Source organism: Anopheles maculipalpis, chromosome 3RL, assembly GCF_943734695.1.
Source record: "Anopheles maculipalpis chromosome 3RL, idAnoMacuDA_375_x, whole genome shotgun sequence".
Taxonomy (NCBI): domain Eukaryota; kingdom Metazoa; phylum Arthropoda; class Insecta; order Diptera; family Culicidae; genus Anopheles; species Anopheles maculipalpis.
In genome coordinates, this window is record NC_064872.1 from 31,122,259 (window position 1) to 31,146,517 (window position 24,259).

At 42.5% G+C, this 24,259-nt stretch overlaps 2 protein-coding genes across 5 annotated transcripts in view; one reads left to right on the forward strand and one right to left on the reverse strand.

The window, feature by feature from the left end:
- The window catches only part of LOC126565173 (CD63 antigen-like), a 317,200-nt gene extending 309,000 nt beyond the window's left edge, over positions 1-8,200 (forward strand). The window contains exon 5 of the mRNA XM_050222321.1: positions 8,189-8,200. The gene's annotated coding sequence lies outside the window, so the exon portion shown is untranslated. The remainder of the gene's footprint in view (positions 1-8,188) is intronic.
- Positions 1-24,259, reverse strand: part of LOC126564131 (semaphorin-1A) — a 147,996-nt gene that overhangs the window by 40,664 nt on the left and 83,073 nt on the right. For all 4 annotated transcript variants that reach the window (XM_050221076.1, XM_050221074.1, XM_050221077.1 and 1 more), the window contains exon 2: positions 7,070-7,172. In XM_050221076.1, the coding sequence (XP_050077033.1) occupies positions 7,070-7,172 (103 nt within the window). The remainder of the gene's footprint in view (positions 1-7,069; positions 7,173-24,259) is intronic.

The window sequence follows — 24,259 nt, forward strand, 5'->3', positions numbered from 1 at the left end:
GCAAGGACAACCGCTGGATTGGATATGTGTCAGCGCGCGTGTATTGTGGACTTTTTGGTCTATAAAAAAAATCCACGACATCCACCACCAGCTGTTTACGAAATCCGTTTTTTTTTTTACACAAAATGTGTTCCAGCTTATCTGGAAATATTGTACCACCAAATACGCACACACACGCACACACAAAACCGGGACCAATTTTCAGACAGTTTCCCTATTTAAATCCCTACGGTACAACACGAATCTGCCGATCTGTGCTAAGGAGAAATGGGCCCTAAGTGCCATCGACTGCTCTCAGCGCCTCAGCAAATTTATCTAACATTACAAATAATGCAAAAACCACCAGCGGTGCCTTTGCGCGTACGAGCTCGTGGCGAATACAGCGTAGAGAGGCAAAGATAAATACCAATCCAACCGGGCATGAGATAGTACTTGCTTTATCTTATGGGCAGCACACATGATTTAGCTTTTGGGCAGCCCTAATGCAATGTACAAGAAGCTCGATAAGGGATAAAGGATGTAGAACGAGATTCGAGGTTAAGAGTTTGGTGTGGTGGGGTGAAACGACTACTGCAGGGTGATGGAAACAGTGAGGAAAATGTTCGGAAACAGAAAATCAGTTTGTATTGCTTCAATAAAAGAAATTGCTGAGGGTAATGATTCGAGTACTTTCTTCTAAAAACTGGAGAACACATTTGTTGGGCGATCACAAAAAAACCAACACAACGCACAATGTCCAATTTTGAAAACTCTGAATAACACAAACCGATCCAGCAATGTTGCCAATTAAACTAGGATTAAACTTCTATCAATCGCCCGAACGATAGCTTACGCGCCAAAAGCATAGCATGGTAAACACACACAAGAGCAAATTTGAATAACGACAGTAATCCACGGGCCGTACAAGCATAAGCCACGATCAGGAGCGCATTAGCCGAAAGTTTGGTTATTAAAATCGACAGCTGCGTTAGCAGCATTTCAATTCTTACATTCTTGAGCAGGAGCAGTCCTCTATATGCGATCGCATTCCTCTCCTCTTAACAGCAGTGTAGTTAGGCGAAGGTGCTGCGGTCGTAGAAAGTCATCGTAAACCTTTGCGTTTGCGATAGGAAAGCACGTCGATAATTACAAATAATTCAATAGCATTTAACGAGAAAACTTTCCCGTTTTCACCAACCAACAGGAAGTTTCGGATCATGTTTACCGTAACTGATGTGCTCCCACATCCGGAACGTATGCAGAAGCGATGTGACTTTTCTTCTCATTTTTTTTTTGTTGCTTCACACAAACCTCATCTAGCGTCTGTATAAAATGGCTTTGCTCCATAAACACGCGCCGTCATGTTGATGACTTACTTACTGGCGAGGTTTGCAACTTTGCTCGGGAATAGTTCGGTGAAGAACGTCTGCAAAGGGATGATCTGGATGTAGTGACTGAATGAAGAAACGAAGGGAGGGCCTCTTGGCTCCCTCACGCTAACTATCATTCGCGTGAATCATTCATTTCACCCTCGAGTACATGTTGGCAGTTGTACATCAGCATCACACCACCAGTATCGGTTACAGTTTCCATTAGAATTACCCCGGCCTCCTAGCATTAGCCGCCGTTAACCATAATTCCGACGAGAAAGAACCTTTCTTTGTAAGCACCCGATTTCCTAGTTATATTATCGCCACTTCTTTCAGTGCATGCGTTCTTACATCGATGGATTTACCCCCGACGAAACGATGTGAATGAAACGAATCGGATTAGGCGGGAAACCATTCGCAACTCCATAAATCACTTTGGCAACCGGTTGTCTATTGTTGGTTTTGTTGAAGTATGAAATATTCAAGACACGGGACATTGAGCTATGGACTTACTTACTGGATGAACTGAGCAACTTTAAGTTTCAATCAAGTCTGTAAATGTATTAAGTAATGATGACTACAAATTACTGCTTACACTAGACAGACACAAACATTCTCAGCCTTTTAACTCACACGTTTAACTCTGACTTTAATCGATAAGCACTATCTACATTCTCGCTTTCAGCTGATAAAAAGTACGCACATACACAACACTAGCTCCGGGCAAAACAATCTAAACCTGACAAAGACACAAAGCTTTTGAAAAATAACCCGACATTAGCAAGCAGTATTGCAACATAAGACGTTCATGTTAGAGCAGCGAAGAAGAGAAAGAACACAAATCAAAGAAAGAGAGAGCTGAGCAAACAAAACAAAAAAGGCGAAAACTCCATCAACACCATTCTGATAAGCGCGAGACTAGCTGACAGCCTCATCAATCATGACGAGTGCTTGTTTTTCCCACAACAGTTCATCGAAAAAAGCTTCCTTTGGTGTGTTTTTCCTATCCTGGCACGGGCTTCGGAGAGTGAATGGTGCAATACTTTCGCCAAAAAAAGGGGTTTTCACAGAACGACGCAAAGGTGATGCTGGGTCAAAATGTTCTACGCTAAGACGAAGAATTCACACATACACACCAACAAAAAAAAGGATACCAACTAGCGCTAACATCCAAGGACAAGGAAATCTGTTTCGTTCACAAAAAATTCCATCAGTCTCTACTGATGGAGGAGGAAGTCCCTGGGGGGGCGGAAACGGCATTCCGGTGTTCGTCATTAGTCTTGCAGCGATGATAGACAGTGAAGATAACGGGTAAGGACATTTGCTTGGCAGTTCCTTTTTTCCGCTCTCTTTATCTTAAAGTGCGAAATAAAGAAGTTGGCAAGCATTAAAAAGAAAACACAGTCCCGCCAGAATATTACAGAAAGCCGCCGTTTGTCGTTATCAAATGCAAACTGCCGTGCCGCTGCCTGGCTGTGCGGGCAGCTCAGTAGAGTTGCGTGATAAATGTTGCAAATGATCTCTGGCTCGTTTGCTAACTGTGGCTCGTGCTTAAATTGAAATTCTCTGCAAATTGATGGCACGTTTAAACTAATTTGTCACCATCGATCATGACATCCGATGAGAAGGGAGCATGAGGGAGGGGGGGGGGGGGGGAGTGGCTAATGGAGGACGGGGAAGTGGTTGAATTCGTGATCCATTAATGGACGGGTGCCGATAGGACAGAATCAATCTTTCCGTTTTTCCTTGCAGGTTTTTTAAAACAATCTTGCAAGGTAGAAACATTTTTGAGTTCACTTTTCTTTGCTAAATATGCTATCAATGAACGGCATTCGGTCAGTTCCGGCACTACGATTTTGATGCAATAATTAAACTTTTGATACTTTCGAAGCATTTAAAAGGTGCGATCGATTGAAAAATCTGCTACATCATCATCACAAGGCAATAATATTGCCCAGGAAAAGCTTCGTGATCATCATCTTTTCCGGACGAAAACCATTGGAAAGTCAAATCCAGCTTCAACACATGGAAATGGTGAAGAAATATTTTTCTTCGCATCACACATCAGCATAATTCGAAAACAGAAAGAGCATTTATTGAAAAATGGTCAATGAAAACAGCGCTACGTACAATTTTATTTACGGCTGACATTGAGTCAGCCTCAATGTATGCCTAGCTGCATATGAGTCATGCTTAAACGCAACGTTTTCTCTATAGTTTCACTGAATTCCTTATAGCTTCTTTTTCTTTTTCTTCTTCTTGCCTTAAAGACCTTCTACTAGGGTCACGTCAGCCATAAAATGGCTTACTAGATTCTCCTCCGATACCACGTAGTTGGATAGTCAGTCCTCACTCCGGGTACGGTCCGGATAGGATTTGAATTCCGGTCCTGCCGTGTGAAGACTAGCGCCGCTGTCACCTACACCACCGGGCCGCCTTCCCGTATAGCTTATCGATGTTCAAACACGTTCGATCTTATCGCCCTGGTCATTTATATGATTTCTAATTCTGATGGCTGCATTTATCTGTTTCTTTGTGCATTTATCAATTATCTTGGATTTATTGATTCAGCAAAAAGGGAATAGCCTGAAGTTTTTCCACGCGAAATTTCCACGACTTATTGGCTCACTTAACCTACTTTACTTTATTGGATTCCTACCATCAAATTGTTCGTAACAGTCAATACACAATTATTTGCCTCAAGTGATGAAAGAAAAGACCCAAAATCTCGATAATAATTTTAAAAAATGTCGAGCCCACTTCTTCACTGCTACACGGACTACCAGGTCACGTCGGCTTATTAGAGACTTGCTGATACCACGTAATTGTTGGCCCTTAATTGATTCGGGAAGGATCGATCCGAATGGGATTCAAAATCCCCGTCTTGCCGTGTGAAGATCTCCGCCGCTCCCGCCTTTACCACTGGACCGCCTTTGTATTGTATTTAGCATGTAAATTAGTTGCAAGCAATGCGGCCAGGTCGAGGAGTAAAATAAAATAAAAATTCTTCAATCTTCGTTCAGAAGCTTAAAATTCAAGCATTTTCCTCAATGCTTGCATACAATTGTGCACCATCACCCGTCCAGCAGAAAATTCGAGTAACACAAGTAGTTTTCGAACCTTTTTCTCCAAGGATTAATTTCAAATTAATAGTTTGAACCCTCCAGCATGTTCCCTGCTCCGAAATCGTTCACCAAAGGTGAATCACTTCACCCGCTACGAACAAATCTCGGCACGGTAAGCACATTCCACTTTCGCTGGTACAGACACACACTTATCCGCATTTCGTTCCTGGAAATGGCTACTGCCATGGCATCGTCGTCATCCGGTCAGTGAAGATTGGACAGCATCATCACCTGTCAAGTGCGACCAACCAATCCGATCCAATTGGAGCTCTTTCTCAGACGTGCTCGAGCGCCACCGCATCAAAAGGCTCGAAGGAATTCCATTTTAATGTCGGCATGTTAGTGGCAGCGACAGGACAAAGCGCCAACCATCCAAACCTACCCTTGTGCTGGATGTGGGTGGTGGATGCTGATTTCAATTCAACGTGCCTTTGAGTGCGTGTCTGGAGCGCGTGTGCCTGATTGGGGATATCCAAACGTCTCCCGCTTCATATCCTCAATGGAAAGATCCGCACATTCGGAAGAGTGGTTGGTTTTAGATTTTGATGAGTCTACCCTTCGATCTCGGATGCGGTATAGGAGAGAAGAACCCACACCACGCCCCGATATACGGTGGCATTCCGATTGCACATGCCCCGTTCGCTCGACACATTGCAGAATCTCGACCGACTCGGAAAAGTGCACCCGGAATGTTACCTTTAACCACATTTGTTCCGTTCTATTTTGGCCTTTAAAGGATGCAATGTGTGTGTGTGAGAGTGTGTGCGCCGAACTCAGGAAACTGTACTGGGAATACGTGCAAAAGCTTCCATAGCCCATGCTTCCTAATGTGAAATAGTTAATGGTGCGAATTGGTACTACTGTTGCCGACTGCTTCGCTGCTGGCAGCCATCATATGCAAACATTAGTTATGCATAGTGCGTCTGGCATTGCAGTGTGTTAGACGTATTGCGGGTGTGTACCTCGCACAGGGACGGAAAAGGTTTTCTTGCAGCTGCATGAAAAGTTTTCGACAAACTTTGGAAACGATCTCCGACAGACAGAGTAGTAGGTGCATCGAATTCAGCATAAACCAAGCATCGTTTCATTCGTGCTTCCATCAAGCGTACTTCCTTAATGCTTCAATCAAACATTTTCCACTAACGAATGAATCTACATAATGGAGCTGTGTCGAATGACAGCGCTTGAAACGGAGGATTTATTTCGAATTTTAATACTCTAAATAATTAATACTCTTAATACTTAATACTCTAAAACATCAGCACTACTTTCCTTTTTAATTTAAAGTATTGCGGAAATACTATACAGGCGAATATCGATTTTAAATCGCACATCATTCAAGGAAAAGATTCATAAAATATTATATAAGAAAAGATTCATAAATTATATTTTTTAAATATTAATAACCTGATAGTAACGTTATTCATTTTTGGTGTAAAGTACTCTAAATATTCTAAATTCTCTAAATAGTTCCAAATCAACAAACACATAACTTACTGAAGCAATGCTTCAACATTTCCGCTTTCATCAATTGTTCTCTTTAAGCTTTTGTGAACACCTAGAAGCCAATCGAGTATGCAAACAATCATAAACTGAGAGTAAATTGCATTATTATATTGGATATGTGTCCTGGGAACGTGAGAAACGACGAACTTCGACAGTAGGTGAATATTTAGAACAATTTTCCTCCCTATCGAAAGCATCGAACGGACAGAAGAAAAAGTGGGAGTACACGTAGCAATCAGCAGGGCGATATCGTCTGGCTCGTGACCGGAAACGTGCAGCAAGTTAGCGGATGCACAGCATCCTGGCAATCCAATTCAATCAGTCAGTTTTACTTTTCTAGCTCGTGTCAATAATCAGCAAGCAAACCCAGGCGTGGGTACATGCCACGGAAAGCAATTGGTAGCAGAACCAACGTTTTTTACAATCAAGGTACTTTTTTTTAAATATCCAGCTCTAGTCTATAAAGTTGAAGATGATTTACGAAACTTTATTATTAGAGGCACAAATATGACAAATAAAAATACTACATGACTCTAAATACTCTAAATACTACATTTGTCGTTTGAAACTACTCTCAGCACAAATTGCACAGAATGCACCAAATGAAACGATTTTGACCTTAGCTGACTACTAAACTTTAACATCATCCAACACCAAATTATTGTTGCGTGTTCTCCAAGCATTTCTTGTATAATAAGCTATCGAGAATCGATTAAAGAAAAGAAATACATTTAACTGACGAATTTTCACCATTATGAGCCGGGTTGATTTATCTAAACGGCACCTATTCACCCCGAAGGTTAAAGAACTATCTTAAAGAAACGATTCAGATCATCTTACGCCAACAGACATTAAATTAAACCCGTTTTCAACCCATAAATTGAATATCTTCCGTTCGATCCCATCGCAGAGAGGTCGATAGCGCCCACACGCTGACATTGCATCTCGTTAGAACCGCCCGCCATCGGTTTACTTTAAGTTCCCGTTTTCTGTCGCATTCTACGCTTCGCCCTGACGTTCGAGATGCAGCACGAGTGAAAGTGGAATTTATAATATGATCGTAAAGCTATCGCTACCATGGCTACTCACCGTGCACCCACGAGCAGATTGTTGCTGTTTGGATCGCGTAGCACCAGCTTGAAGTAATCGTTCGTAGATTCATTTCCCTGGAACCGCAGGTACTCCTTGTCGGCTGAAATAAGAAGCGAGAAGGTGGCAAAGAAAATCCATACATTAATATTTCTCGGTTGTTAATTCGGGATCAGTTGGGACCAAATGTTCGATCATACAGAAAGAGATATCGAGAAGTAAAGAAAGGACATATATTGAATTTTTGATTATCGTCAGCTACCACAATTATGATTAGTTTCGAAGTGTGTTTGATTGATTGTACTATATGGTTTTGTTACATAAACATTATCGCTTGAGCTTTCTTTTAATGAATACATAATAAACGGAATTACCATCGAAATCATCGATAATTTATCAACCAATGTTTGTTAAGTTGGCTCTTCACGTGTTTTATAGCAACACCATATGCCTTTTTAACTATGTTTCTATACGTCCCTAAATCTGCATCCTCAAAACCAGGTTGAGGACACTTCCATACCAGCAACATATCAAAAGAATAACATCAATCAGACAGCCAGTCGCGGAAGCGTCGGCAAAAAACTGAACTGCTCATAACCGAAACTGAGCCAAGAAGCTAGACCTGAAGGAACACAACAGGAAAAGCAAGAACAATCACGACACACATGGTCAAGCGTGGCGGAAAACTTCAAACCATTTTTCATCTCACATCGCAAAAGCGAGCGTTCGATAGTTATACAACACACACTCCTCGCCCGGATACCATTTCCATCCTTTCGAACGTTCCGGCTTAATGGGGGAATGAGGGTGTCCTTCGGGACGGATAGAACAAGACAACCGATCGTGTGGTGACTTGCTTTTCCCAGCACAAGCATTCTACACGAAACACCACCGTGTTCGTGCCACACAGACATAAATGCTTTTAAACTTGGACATCAAAGGCGAAAGGAAAGCTGGAAGTAAAAGCTTTCCCAGAAGCATTCCCGCACACAACGGAAACGGGGACGTCACACTGCCGAGACTAAGTCTAGTCGGAATTCCGTTTTGCAGCGATGTAAGTGTGTGTGTGAGTGTTTGTGTCTACTACCGATAAATCTTTGACATCGATTCTACCCTCAGTTCGCTCCAGAGTTCACTTCCACTTACACCACTCGTAGCCTTAACCAAACTTCTTCCAGCTGCTCCAACTACGCTCCAGATCCAGCCAAAACTAACCGATTACTGAATGCAAACAGCGTTCAGAAAGTGGTAAACGATCGGTAATTTATCAGTCAAATCCGGGCGAACGAAAATCGACATGTTTGTTTTATTAACTCTCGGTGACTCCTTCTTTCCGGTCGGCAGTGGTTATGTGGCGCAAAACCTGGGAAGGGTGAGAGAAAATGCAAACAACCGCAAATAACAACACGGTTAGTTCAGAATGGCAACCCGTGCCCATACACTACAGTAACAGTCAGTAGAAGGACTTGTTTGAGGATACAAGTGTTCTTTTTTTTTTCTCTCTTCCATCGGTAGTCAGTATGATAGATTTTGGCTTGTCGCAAACACTTTTCAACATCTACAGCGCACCGGTTCCGGCCTTGTCAGACGGTGTGTGTCGCAGAGTTAAAGTGATCTTCTGTGCCGTAAAGTTTTTGGATGTGGAAGATTAGCACGAAGGGCTTTGCGATGGCTTGTGGACGGGAGAATAAACATCAAAAACCTAATCTAATTCATGCCAAAACCACTGGAGTCAGTTGATTTATTAGAAGTTTCCGTGAACGCTGGAAACAATAAGCTAAAGGCAAGCACTGAAAGCTCAATTTAATCTAAAACACACAACAGTGTTTGAAGGAAAAAGGACGAAATTAAATCATGCCTTAAAGCATAATTTAAATAAAGTCGAAGCGTGGTTTCGCAGCATCTCAAATAAATTATTTAAAGCCTAACAACAGAAATACCTCCGGTTCAGTGAAAATATAATCGATTAAATATATCCTCAAATTTATCACCAATTTTACCTCAACCTTGGTATGGTCTTCAAGAAACATTTACCTAAAAACGGCTACGGTTTACATATTTACCCCTTCTTCAGTCGGGCAATAACTTAACCTAACGAAATTCAGGAAAATTTACAAATAAACAAATGACCCATGAAATCAACTCGTTTGTCCTACGATTTCAGCGTCACACTCCATTTCACCTGATCAAATTGAACGCATTATTCAGCAATTCTTCGGTCTAACAATCACAACCGACGAACCATTACAATACGAAGTATATCTGCTAAGCGTTCGATAATATATTCTCCAACGGTTAAATATTTTAAAATTGAAATCTGAAAAAAAAGTTACAGATTTACATGTACATTCAATAGTTTTGATAACACTTTATAAAAAAACCTTTATTGTTCCATTATTATCAATGTTACTGTGTGCAAAAATTGTAGTAAGATAACAAACAATGTAACAAGATGATTCAGCGAAAAGTTCTTTGAGTCATATCAAAACCAACTATAGTGGACAGGATGAAGCATCGCGACAGATAACGTTGGTCGCGCCTAGTAACAATAAAGTTAAATGTACTAAACTAATACTTTACAAACGCTGTTATCTGTGACTATAGTCTCGATTAACATTGACGTCATCAAAATCAATCATTTAGTATGTGGCTTTAACTTAAAATATGTACAATTTGTACTATTTACAGTTAAATTACTAAATCAAACCTAATTCGTCTAAAAGATCACTAATTTATCGTTGCAGCTGGACAAGACAGTCCTGCTTACAGGGAGGCGGTTCCGGGATTCGATTCGATACACTGTCTTACCGTGTGAATACCGACGCCGCCACAGACACTAGACCACGATTTTTATTTGCTACAACATACATTTACATGAAGTACAACAGTGACACATTTCCGAAGAATTCTACAGATCATCGAACCTAAACCCCATTTACACCATCGCTACTACAACAATCATACATCCTTCTCCATCTTACCCTAAATACATCTCTTACTAACGAGATGAGCAAACTAAATACACGCGCTGTTTGAATATCAAGATCGATCGGGTAAAGGTACAGCATATTACGCATGCAAAACAACTTCCCGATAAACCTTGGTCGATTCTCGACCGATGCTCAACCATGATGCAATGTGTAATCTTATGCTTAGTCGCACCAGTGCAGCTAATTGCAAGAAACCGGAGCATATAATGTGTCAAAACCATTATTAATCTCCTTACATTACTGGTGGCGTGGAAGGCATTGTAGTGCGAAATCGGCCCCGGCAAGAAGCATAGCCTGATGTTTGAGTGCTGCTAAGGCTTATCCCCGGTAGTGCTGCTAGCCGAACAGTATCATTTGTGATTTATGATGGACAGTATGAGTAATTGAAAACGTTACTGAAATTAATGGTATCGGCAACCGCAAGGTAGTGCGAGTGTAGTAAATTACGATTCGTGGTTAGAATGGGTTTATGATCTAGCGTGAACATTAAATTTTCCTTCCGATGATCATAGCTCATCTTAATTTTTAAGAAAACCCATGTGTTACCTTTTAGATAAAATGTTAGAAATGTGAATATAATGTAAAAGTTTTTTTTTATTATTCAATAACATGTACAGTGAAAAATACTATACAGTGCTACAGCTTCCTACTTGTTATTCTTGAATTATGTACAAGCTAGGGTCGGTCTCGGTGGTTAGGCGACAATGACGCTGGTCTTCACACGGCAGGAGCCCGGTTCAAATCTCATCCGAACGGTTCCCCCGAAGTGAGAACTGTTTACCCATCCAACTACGTGGTGTCGGCAAGTCTAGTAAGCCATTCGACGGCCGGGCGTGACCTTTAGAAGGTGGTCGGTTAAACCAAGAAAAAGAAGAAGTACCTGCTAAGAATATTTAAATAAAAGAGCAGAACACAAAACATACGGAAATCCCCGAAAAATGTATGCCAACGACAGTGTTCAAGGTCGTTGGGTGAAAGTATTGGCGCGTAATATCATTACCCGATTGGGAAAAAAATCCCCCACATGAATCATCGAAGTCAGTGACCTAAATTCTTCCAACACACAACACAAGACACATGCGAGAGAGAAAATGCTTCGTCTTGTACACGTCCAGCTTGGGAGAAGACAAAACACAGCCACTCTCACGCGTATTATCGCGCATAGCTGCTTTTTTGTCGAACGTTACTTCACCAAAAGGCTCGTCCAGATAAGCGGACCACAAGCATATCCACGAGAGAACGAGCGAATTTACGTGGACCAAATGCATTCGAGCAAGCGTAAGAAACCGGTTCCAGTCACATCCCAGGCAAGTTCATGGACATCCGTCGATTGGCGAAGTGGAAGTGACTTTGGTTTATGACTCATCGATATATCTGCGATTCAAGTCTTTGTCCGCAGAAGAATACCATACCATTACAACCTGCCTTACTGTGCGCGCAGATTGCAGCGTGGGAAATAAGTTTGCGGATAAGTGAATATATATATTTTTTGAATAAGTAAAACTTGTTTTCCTAAACAATCAAAATTGGAATTTGGAATGTACTATTCCGATTTCGTTTTTCGTTTTTTCACTGTTTCCAGTTTGTTTGCTTATTTGATTCCGTTTCTAATAAAATGTATTTGGGCGCCAACGTTTCTTCCAAAATATTTAAACATTTAGTAAATGCCACGCAGAATGACAAGCTTTTTATTTTTTTTAAATCAGAAAAAACAACCACAAGAACATCAAAAGTTTTCTTTCATCATCACTACTGCTATCATCGCTCACATGATTTGTAAAAATCATTTTGATATCCCAAATATCAGCTACAACACAAAATATCATCTCAACAAGAACAGTTATTTACACTTTTGGTTTTGTTGTTCTTAGTTCCAACACTTTAACAGATTGATTTGAAAGTTTTAACGGAAAAAAATGCTCAACTGAACACCTCACAAGAACGATTTCATAATGCAATTTTTTTTCGTTTGTGTTTGCAACCATGTCTTGACACATTACCGTTTGTAAGAGATGAGCAATCCTAAAATACCGTTTTTCCTCCCAAATTGATGGCAAACAACAAAACAATGTCTGTAAATTATTATTCTTAATGTTTTATACACCAAACATACATTTTAAATTTAATTTTTTTAAATATAAAGTCGTTTCAGTGAAAGATGTTATCCAAAACCAGCTGACAGCTGATGTTTCTCACGTGTGATAAACCCTTCAATATTTAAATTTTTTAACAAAATTCAACACCAATCAATTCTGCGAAGTAACATGTTTAGATTCATCGATTCAATTTCGGTGGCAAAGTGCTGTACCTCAAGTGTGCTGCATAGTGCTGTGCACTGCATAGTATATAGTGCTATAGTGCTGTAGTGCTGCACCTCAAGAAGGGTATTCACATTCGCTTACAAAACATAAAACATGCATCAAAAAATCATAAACATAACCATACACCCAGCACTGTAAGCCGGTTTGCGCACGACGCAAGCAAAGCCTTTCGCTGTGTTAGTAAAACACTTGCGCACCTGAGCCTCGGTGGCCACTCGGACCGAACCTCATGCAACATTACGTTGCGAACAGTGGTCGGACATGGAACAGAAGGTAAGCATCGTGCAGTGCCCTCTTTGAAACGTGTTCATTCCTGTTCAGTCGCCGCTACATTCGTGCGTAGGAACTGAACGCAAATCCGCACACGTCAACATGTTGTACGATCGCAACGTGGCAGAATTACTGATGGATTACACGGTTAAGTGAAAATGCCGCGAATTAGCAAACGTTTTGTCGATCGAATGGTGAAAATTGTTTGAAAGATGTGGTTCCGCGTTCCGTGTGGCTAATGTTGTTCCGTGTGTCGTCCATTTCCATCCTACCAGAGCTGCAACGATAATTTGGAAGACGTCTGTGACCGGTCAAAACTGCTGACTGTGCCAACAACCGCCCGATGTAGCTGGTGGTGTGATCCGAGTGACGAAATCGCTAACCGACCCGGGTGACAGAAGGCAAAAAGGGAGAGAGTATCACCCCAACCACCACTACCACCCCCACTACCAACGCCCCCATTACCACATCATCTAAAGCTCCAGCAAAAGAGATCATCCGCGGGGACTCAATCATGGCGCTACCGATCGCAGTGATAGACCTGATGAAAATGATTGGCTGCAATCTGGGAGGACTGCTGGAGATTATACTAAATATTTGGTGCTGCATTGTACAGGCGGTCGCTCCGACACTCTTTGGAACCGTTCGTGGAATTGGTCATGGAAATGGCGGAGGAAAGGGATCCAACGTAGCCGGATTGTGCATTCTGTAAATGCACAAGATGGGTCGCCGTTAATTGTCGTGGAATTGTATGTTTTAAGTTATCGATCAACCTAAGTATTGCTGTATGAGGAAAAGCACTCTACACATCAAATAGGACGGACAAAAAACGTCACTGATTTAAGCGGTTGACATCATCATCGCACAATCATTGGGCAAAAATAAAGCCACCTTCTTATCAGATATAAAACTGAGTATTACGCATTATTTCAATCTAAATCCAAGGGTCAATCATTACGTAATCAATCGTACAATACGTGCATCCGAACCATCGTCGCAAGCGTCGTGAACTGGATTATCGCAAAATTAAATTATTCTTTTGCTTCTTTTTTTAACGCTTCAACCCCATAAGAGTTTTCTGATGTTCTTAGAACTCATTTATTCATCGCTGTAAAGCAAAACATTATACGAATGGTGTAGCGGTTCAAGTGAGATTTGATGCTAGTCCTGTCAAGAGAAAAGCCGGAATAGCTGCCAATAATTGTAGCTTTGTCAAGTCAAATTCACAACACGAATGAGCACAGTAAAAGACATTTAAAATAATTCCGTAGCTGCATTTTTTCAGTTGACTATTGAAGTTGGAATTGGGTTTTTATGCAGTTTATACTTGCATTCATGATTTGCCCAATTCACTAATAACAGCTTGAATTAGGTTGGCTTCTACCATTCCCATCTTGGCTTGATGACCAACTAGGTTACGCCGGCCATGGAATGGCTCACTAGACACTGCTGATAACACGTAGTTGGGTAGTCAGTTCTCACTATGGGGGAACGGTTAAGATGGGATCTCTACCGCAGTTCTGGCGTGTGAAAACGGGCACCAAACCACCCCAAGTTTAGCTTGTTGTATTGTTATTTGGTGATGATATGAAATTGAATGCAACTAAGTTTGAAATCCTAGACGATATAGGGAGAGACCACAACAAAATCATTCATCTTATCTAGCACTGAAAGATAACAAAGATGAAACTAAAAAATACTTTTATGGCAATCCTTGTCAAAATTCTTAAACCTATCGCTACGCATATAAAATTATGATTTGTATAATCTCACTTCAAAGCATTCGATTCACACAACAACAAAAATATTCTAATTTGTCTGGGAAAGTAGCACGTGACATGTCCTCTCATCACCGTCTCATCTCACGAATTAATTGCTTTCACGACACGTACGGACGGATAATACGGCCAACCTACAGACAAAAAGGAACTTCAAAGATAACAACAACCGCGGCAAAGCAAAAATTCGCTTTAAGCTTCTTCGTCGGTTAATGCTTGCATCCCTACTTATCTAAAAGCATTTGTGCAGTAAAAAGAAGCTGATATCGCTTGAGGCGCTAGAATCCAAAACCCAGCTCCAAATTCTCCTTTCTCAACACACTCAACTAGCACGGCACCGCGCTGCTAGGAACGAATGATTCTAATCGAATAAATTTGAATAAAATTAATTAAACCTCGAACATAATCATTGCGAAACAATGGTCCCAAAAATTGCCACCATTTCTCACGGACCCGCCCCTTCATCCACTTTTTCTCCTTTCTTCGCATCTCGTCCTGTGACACCCAAAAGTGTTGATGGCGACAAGAGGACAACGATGATAGGGAAAAGCGCGTTCGTACAGTCGTACCTCGCGGATGAGTTTTACTCTAACGGTTCGGGGTTCCGACGGAAGTAAATATAGCCGATTGCAATGAGGGAAAACCCACACACACGCATACACAGAAAAAGGAACCGGAACTGGCAGGAACGGTCGATGCCTCGCAGACAAAGCGTTTGAAAGCGGATGATGATTATGATTATGGAACGGTGATGGGCGGTGGTCGTCGTCCTTGTTGGGCAAGGGTTCAGCGGTGCAGACAGCACGTCGCGATGTATATCCACCTCTGCTCCCGCTCTCCTAAATCTAACTTATTCCTCACCCATGCATCCGAAAAGGAAGTCCCTCGAGCGAGGCTGAATAAGAGATAAAACTGATGATTATGTCCTGACAGTGCCGTGACAGGTCTCCCGGGGACCGGGCCCAGATCATCCGGCCGGCACGTCTCGTTTGCTCGTTTACTAATGGTTGGATGATCATCGCGCGCCTTGTCTCGGGCACATCCCGCCATTCGTTGCTCATACCCTTCTCCTCTCTCACTCTCTTGGGACACACAAACCGGGGTTGCAATCTGGAGGCTTTGCACTGACGTTGACCGCCGCGTGGGATTAACGGGTTTAAAATATTCATCATCGACTGCATTCATCGAACCCGGGATATGGTAAAAAGGATGTACGGGAGCGATGGCAAGAGACCGGCAATGCACTTTAATCTCGAAAGAAGCCATTGGATTTCTCTAGTTGCCCTCGGGAAGCAATATTAAAGCTTAAAATATTTAAAATGATACACTGCGCAATACTTCTTCATGCAGGAAAGAATAACTGCATTTGAAGCAATTTCTAAAAGAATAAAATAGAATCGAACCAGTCAAAATAACTTCCACTGTTACAAACAAAGCTTGACATACAACAATATTACAAATTAATTGTGCTCGTAGTAGAAGCAGTATTTAATTGACGATTTCAAACTAAATATCAATTGCTTCGTGCAGAGGATAGATTTGGACGAAACTATTTTTGCTGTTCCCGAACTGAGGATTGACCATCCAACTACATGGTATCAGCCAGTCTCGTAAGCCAATCCATGGTCGGTGTGACCTAAGAGGTCGTTAAGCCAAGAGGGAGAACTCTTAGCTGTCAATGCTAATTCATACTGGGATTTCACAAAAGCAAATGTGACAACTAAAACTTTATAATTCAGGATATTCTTTAAGAAGGTGGATTTTTAAGAAAGTTATAAATTTTTGATTACGGCATGAAACAAACAAATAAAACTACCTACCTATCATATTGAAATTTCACACCTTTTACCTTTAACTAGATGGGGGTTTGTAAAACCTCGAGAGATCCTGGTTTGCCAATAATTGGCTTGCTTGAATAGATCACCCCAAATGACGACTTGTTATATAAAGTTTTTGACCAGGAGTGTTGTACCATGTCTAAACCTCGGATAGGCTCACGTGACCAGCCCTAATATTGTATTAGTCCATCACCGCTACCGATTCAGCCAACATGTTGTCCACGCAATTTATTATTGAAGTGAAATAAAATTTTATGCTGTACTACATGCTTCACACTTTAACAAATGAGGGTTTTTTTTTACACGATTGCCAACCCAGAAAAATAATCACTCACACGCACACGCACATCTATCTGATGCTGAGCATGTAAATTGTGCACTTATGCCGGGTCAAAGAGCATAGCAAGATTCACCATCTACCATCACTCTCGCTCTGTCCCTATCCGCTTTCTTTTCTTATTTGCCACGCAACGCAGAAGGGTGAACGGCCTCTGGTTTTGAAAACACACAGCAACATGATAGGGGAATAAAGGTTTACCCGCAGGGAAAATTAAACTCAACCCCTAAGCCTTTTCCCTAGCACTGTAACGCCGCCCGCAGCACAGGACAAGAGCAAACACAGCAACGTTTGCCATACCACGTAGAATATTTATTCCACTTTCCAATTCCAGTCTAATTGATTAGAACGCGCTACACCCGGGAGGACCAATTTTGGAGTGTAACTTACCGGAGGGGACGAGAAAGAGGGTGCAAGCAAGAGCAAAAAAGGTGTTACTCCGTACATTTATGGGATTGTCATGTAGTGCTAGCCACTTTATTCAACGCATTTCGACAGATCGTACTCTCGTTTGCCGTGTTTTTCCGGAAAATTTTCTATTTGCCATGCTGCAGTTTTCCCAGTGCCGTGAAATGAAGCGACGACAAGTAGCCGCGGGTTTAAGAATTGGAAGGTTTGACGAAACATGGCACAACATGGTCAGTGAAAAACACCGCTAACTAGTTTGCGCCACCGCCCGAAACTTTTGCACGCCGCTAACAAGTCGTCTCAAGCTGGCGGAGGGCAGGGTAAAACAAAAAACAAAAAAAAAACCCCGACGTAACTTCTGTTCGTTCGTAATCGCCCAAAAAACCGCGCTGCAGCTGACAATTCTTTGGCATTTGATTTTGCCATTTCACTGACATCCGTTTTTCGCGACCTGCTACCACCATAGAACAAAGCTGGGATTAGTCTGGCAAACTCACTACGCCAGAAGGACTTTTATGAAGAGTTTCAAAACCACCGAACAACTGGGCACCAGAGCCTAGAGTACGCTCGATCGCACACCCGCACAGGAAGGGGAGGGAAGGGGGAGGGAGGGAGAGAATTTGTCGGAAGGCAAAAAAGGCGTTGCATCGATTCGCGGTGAGCAACAAACCGAGCAAGGATTATCCCAGCGGCGTGACGAAAAGAATGCCAGAATGTACAGAAAAACATATAATCAGCTAAATGTGTACGGAAGCGGTGCTAAAAACGTACAAAGGATAAACTAAACAAAATACACAACTTTTGCCTACGGTCGATAAGTCCTGGAGCTGTTTAGGTGGAGGTAGGGACAGAAGGCTGAGAAAATCGTCCTCCGAATGCCATCTGCCATCTGTCACTGTGCGTTGCCGGTCTTGGTGCACGCCCTCGGCAGACCAATGCTGCTTGGTAGACTAATGTTCACATTCTTGGTCAGCAAGCGCACTACAAACAGAGGGGTTTTCCTAACACTACGTTCTGTGTTAAGTTGATTTTTACCCCTTAAATTATATCTTTACACCCCGCAATGCCCAATACAAAAAAGCAAAGGAACCAAAAGTTTTCACAAGGAGGTGTAGGCAATTTTACGAAATTACACCCCTATATTGCCCTCAAAGCAGTAGGAGAAATTAGCGACAATTCATGAGCAAAACTAGTGATATTGCAACAACAACCGTCCCTGCTGTTAGGTTAAAATGAAGGTAAGGCTTATCTTGAAATGGGAATAGGAGGTTGCTATTGGAACTATGAGAAGGATCACGATATGTTGTGGGTATAACCGTAAGTTTAAAGCAACACGTAAAATCAATATTTATCATCAATTTTGATCACATCCTGAACGGAGCAGAGACAGGAGAGGTTGGTGCAAATAGCAGAACCGACTAACAGCAGCAGCAACAACATCAGTGACAGCAACAGTGCAGAGGACGAAGTGCCTCCGCCATCTCTGTATCAGGTTGCCAACGCCATCAAGCAGCTAAACTGGGCGTCATTCACCAATTCTACAAAAAGGGTAACAGGCTAGAATGCTCAAACTATCGTACCATTTCAGTCCTTAATGCCGCCTATAAGACCCAGATCACAGATCTTGTTCTGCAGACTTGCCCCCATGCTAAAGATTTCGTCGGCAGCTACCAAGCGGGGTTTGTTGGAGGCAAATCCACCACCGACCAAATCTTCACTCCACGGCAGATCCTCCAGAAGTGCCGAGAGCGCCAGATCCCTACGCACCACCTGTTTATCGATTTCAAAGCGGCCTACGATAGCATAGATCGAAATGAGCTATGGAACATAATGCAGCGGCACCACTTTCCTGGAAAACTGATCCGTGCAGAGTGAGAGTATCGAACATGCTGTCAGAATCGTTCGAATCTCACAGGGGTCTGAGGCAAGGGGACGGACTCCTCCGGTCTACTGTTCAATTTAGCCTTGGAAGGTGTCATACGAAACGCGGGGCCAGACCACGACTTCCTTGGCACGGTTCTCTACCGGTCTCTTCAATTTCATGGCTTAGCGGATGACATTGATATCGTGGGCAAGACGACAGAGAAGGTGTGTGAGGCGTACACCCGACTAAAACAAGCAGCAGCAAGCAGAAGCAGAAGCAGTAAGAATTGGATTGATGATCAATGCGAAGAAGACGAAATAGCTGCTTGCCTGAGGCTCTGATCGCGATAGAGCCCGAGTTGGTGGCAGCGTGTTAGTCGACGGCAACAACCTCGAGGTAGTAGAGGAGTTCTACTATCTTGGGACTGTCGTAACTTCAGATAACGTTGTCAGCAGCGAAATCTGGAGACGCATTGGGCAGGGAAATCGTGCCTACAACGGCCTTCCCCGTCTGCTGAGATCCAGAAGAATTCGAGACCCCACGAGATGTGAGATATATCGCACACTGATTCGCTCGATGGTCCTATATGACCTCGAGCGTAGGATGCAAACGCTCTTGGCGTGTTTGACCGACGCGACGTGTGGAGGAGAAGGATGAACCACGAGCTTGCTGAGCTATACGGAGAACCGGACATCCTGACGGTGACAAAGACCGGCAGGATACGATGGCTGGGGCATGTTATGAGGATGCCGGAGTCATGCCCCGCCAAGAAGGTATTCGTCAGCGATCCCCAGTTCGGCACGAGGTGTCGGGGAGCACAGCGAGTATGTTGATTGGATCAGGTCTGTCGGAGATCGGGTGCCTACATGGATGGGAAGCTGCAGCCAGAGATCGAGTTTCCTGGAATTCTATTGTTGACCGGGGCCATGTCATGCCGACATGTTCTTTGAAAGAGCAGGCAAACATGGTGATGAGGATGATTCGATCACAAACTAATCGTTTCGATCTATTTATCGGTCAACAAAGTTTATAGCTGTCGGACCCATAAATTTTGCAAACCCAATTTTGATCGTGACGCTATCTTGGCGTAATTTTCGATCAACTTGTTTGTTTACCTTCAGCGGTATGTAATACCGGAGATTAATATCGTGATTTTTCGTACAATACTTAATTTTCGCAGATAAAAGATCCTCAGGCGTTACACCTCTATTTTCCCGCATTGACGGACACACCGAATGTTGCTGGCCACAATTGTGTCCTCACCCACTTTATCCGCCACTGGATGATCGAATTCCGGCGGATGCGATCACATATTGTTAATAAAGCTTAATTGTGATTAATTTAATAAAGTAATAAAGAAATAGAAATATTTGAAATGCATTATGAAATTTATTCCGATAGCAAGTGGTACTGGTAAAATTAAAACCAAACTTGAAAACGCAAGAAAATGACGTTTACACACCCAGGGTTGAATGCGCGAAACGCATTTTTTTTACATAACAAAATTAATGATAATTTTTTTTTGCGCATCCTTTATTCTTACGGTAACAATATACAAACAGTCTGATGATGGAATAACCTGTGCTCCTATAGTAATAGTTTAATTTTAAAAAAATGGACTCAAATAGATGTCATTTGAAAATAATAAAAAAAGACATTGATTTAGGTGAAATATTCTTCTAAATCTCTCATAAATAATATGTTTTAAGTGCGTATTCTTTCAACTGTTGTCAATTTTTATAGTGCTTATACAAGTTTTTTTTAAATGTTGTATGCGGCAGGCCTCAAATAATGCGTATCTCTCATCTTTCACAATATGCAGCAAACGCGGTACATACGTTTATGGTACGAATCGAAATTTTGCTTCATGTCGAGTACTTCACGTGCACCAACCATTTTCTCGTCAACCATCTTCCCGAGGGCACACCCCACAGACACACCAATACGGCAGGCTAAAGAGCGAGAGACTACCGGGATTTTGTAGTTTAGGATGGTTTGATTGCCGGATTGATTGATATCTCCGTGTGCACACGTGCATTCTGGATGGGAAAGATGTTTCCATCCACTCGCCGCCACCATTCCCTCTGTGCCATTTTCGCGCACATCAAGGTACGCGTGCATTCGAGTCGAGGAATCAATCGAACAAAACATGAAAGGATTCGAGATGGTGCAGAAACCGATCTCTACACCATCGACCATTTCCCTTACTAAGCCCACGCCTCCTCACCGAATCACTCCCATTGACCTCTGACCTATTTTCCAGTATTCTAACCGGACACCAGGCACAAACCCTGCCACATGCACAAACAATACTGCACAGAGCCTACGAAATATTACCTTCCCATACCACACAAACGCACACACACGCAATGCGCAATTGAATTGTTGCATAATTTCATTTCCAACTCAAAACCTCCGGTACGGTGAAATGCAATTTGAGTGCTTTATTGGTTTCAGTCATGTGATTATCGGGACCGGGATTGCATTTCGCATTGACAAGAAGGATGCAGACCGCGTCCGGTCAGCTTCCTTCGGCCATCTCTGTGTGTGTGTGTGTGTGTGTGTGTGTGTGTGTGTGTGTCACTGGCTCTATGCGGCTGGCAATGGCAATGCAATTAGAGAAAACCGCTCCGTTCAAAGAACAACAGGCATTCGGGGCGATGATGAAATGAAATCGAGAACCAGGTCTGGTGCATCGTTATTTATGTGTCGTGTCCCTACGGTGAGCTACGGGTGCACGGGCCAGCCAGAGCATGTTCGAGTTCGCTCACTCTGTCCAGCCACAAATTAATGATCCAACGCCGGCATATATACGGCCGGAGATGATCCGGTCAGTGCAGACAGGGAGAAATTACACACACGCACACACACCGGCTGTGTTCTACATAAGAATGTGGCTAACGTACGCTATCCGTTATTTGTGATTCGACTGGTAAAATAATTATGCAAAACTTCGCATGGAAGCCACTAAAGAAATAGAAATTCCAATAGAACATGCGTTTCTTTTTCACTCATTTCAGTTTATCAACGTAAGAACAAATTTGTTTTTTTGGAGAAAAGTGTTTTACATTCTACTGAAATAATTTCAGAAACGAAACTCGTCTCACGTTTTAGCTTTTCTCCAGTACAGTGAGAAGGCTTGAAACACTGGGTTGTAATTAGCAATCCACCAACATAATTCCAAGATCTCTATTTAGCAAGTAATTGGGTCATCATGCGCGATAAGACTTCACCTGTCTGCTCTACGAAACCACCGTTGTTACACAATCCAAGAAAGGTATGCCACAACACCAAGCTCCAAGAATGGGCAGCACACTTAGCTCTGGGAAGAAATTACTTATTCCTAGCAGGTTTATACATTTCACGCATGAAAGCTGTCTCCATTTACCGCACACCATATCCAATCTATTGCTTTCCGTGGGCCACAGTTTTCGCGCGAAAGCGTGGCCCAGATTGAGAGCCCACCTTGGCTCAAACTGCTGCTTGATTAGCTCATGCAGGCAGCTAATTTAATCAGATCACTCCATCACAAGCTAGTTTAACCAGCCTATGGAAAGGGAAAAGCCCCTGACAGCCCATTCTTATAACACACTCAAACTCACTGACACACACACACGCACGCACGCATAACTATCTTCCAGCTAACCTATGAGAAAATGATGGAAAAGAGAAGCTTTCCGAACACAGGAACGGATATTTGAGCCCTACTTGCCCTCACAACCGTGGTAGTGAACCTTTGTTACAGGGCGAAATGATACATCCAGCCAGCACTACCAGCCACATCCGGTTCGTTTTCCTGAGGTGGGGCAGCTTCCGATATCCGATGCCTTACGGGCGTGCCCGAAACCCGACCCGGGAACAAGGAGTCCCAACACACCCAGCAAACTGGCAGGCAGCGTGTCAACATTGACTAGTCGGAGCAAAATTAATGCCTGTAATTACGGAAAATTACCACAAGTAATTAACATCGCCGTGGCAAAAAAGGGATGAAACTGGCACACAACGCAACTGCCGAGGCTCTAGAACAGAGCAAGCAGGAACCAAACCAGTGACAGTTTGGCCAAGAATAAGAAGGATAACAAGAGTAGCAGCAATAATTCGACCTAAGGCCCAATCGCCTGGCAGCAGCACACCTAACCCAAGGCATCTCATTATCTCCACCAAGTAGACGAGATACCGGCACCATTTTGCTGTGGTATTATTGATTGAGCTTTCACCATTAGAACACGCGGTCGCGCGCGCACACACACACGTGCAGCATGTTTTCCCACAGTTCGATCGACACGTACTGATATGCGATCCATCGTGAGGTGCGAGAGCCCGTATGGTGTGCCGTGTGGAAGTGAAGAACGTAGCGGAAATGTAATTATTGACTTCCTGAAACCACTACTACTAGGTAGGTGCTTCTGCTATAGCGCCCACCGCCCTCCCGTGAGCGGCTAATTGATCTTGAGCAGTTTGGCTGCTGATAACAGTTTAATTTGATGCTAAATTGTGCGTCAAAAGTAAGAAAAAAATTATATGAGACCGAAATATACAAAATTACGTTCAATCATTTGTCTTGAAAAACATCGAATTACGCCAAATAAAGCTTTTCGTGTGAAATGAATATTCCAAATGGATTTCTTTTTAAGAAAATTTCAATTTAACTCCTCGGCACCTCGGCATACTGCGCCGTAATTATTGGTTCGCATCACGTTATCAAAAATTGAACCTTTTCACAATGTTTCACTACTCGCGATCCATCAAGAATTTATTCGCTCGTTTTAGACGAAGCGTCCTTTAGGTCCGTGCTAAATTTCACGTTCACACGAAAACTATGAAATGTAATGGACCGTCTGCAGCTTGGGAAATAGCAGATATCGGGTGCAATATGTAGGAAGTAGATTATTGGGCTCAGGGCGAGAAACAGCCAATGTTCGATAACGGAACGCTTTCAAAATGGGCCATCTTTTTTCTCGAACGGCGTTGGGCTGTAGCATAGGTCAAGCTAGACCTTTGACCACTGTGGTCTGATGGTGAACCAAAAGTTGCTCTTTAAATATAAAAACTTTTCTGGAACACATATTTCAGAAATTGAATGTTTGTGTTTTTCTTTAAAATGATTCACATTATTATCTCAATACGAATGAGGAAGCAGGAAAGCGAACCGAGGTAAACATTGTGCAAGAGTGTGGTATCTCTGATTGATAAGCGAAAATTATCGAACACCGACACAATTGTAGGCGTAAATTGTAGATTTATGGGATTGTTAAAATAAATGTTGCAACATGACTGTTGAGTAACGTATGTGGCACGTGCCGTAGTGAAACCTATTTGTTATCAAAACTCATTGATAACTTTGCAAAATACGTTATATGTAATCAACCTTGTTGCACCTATGA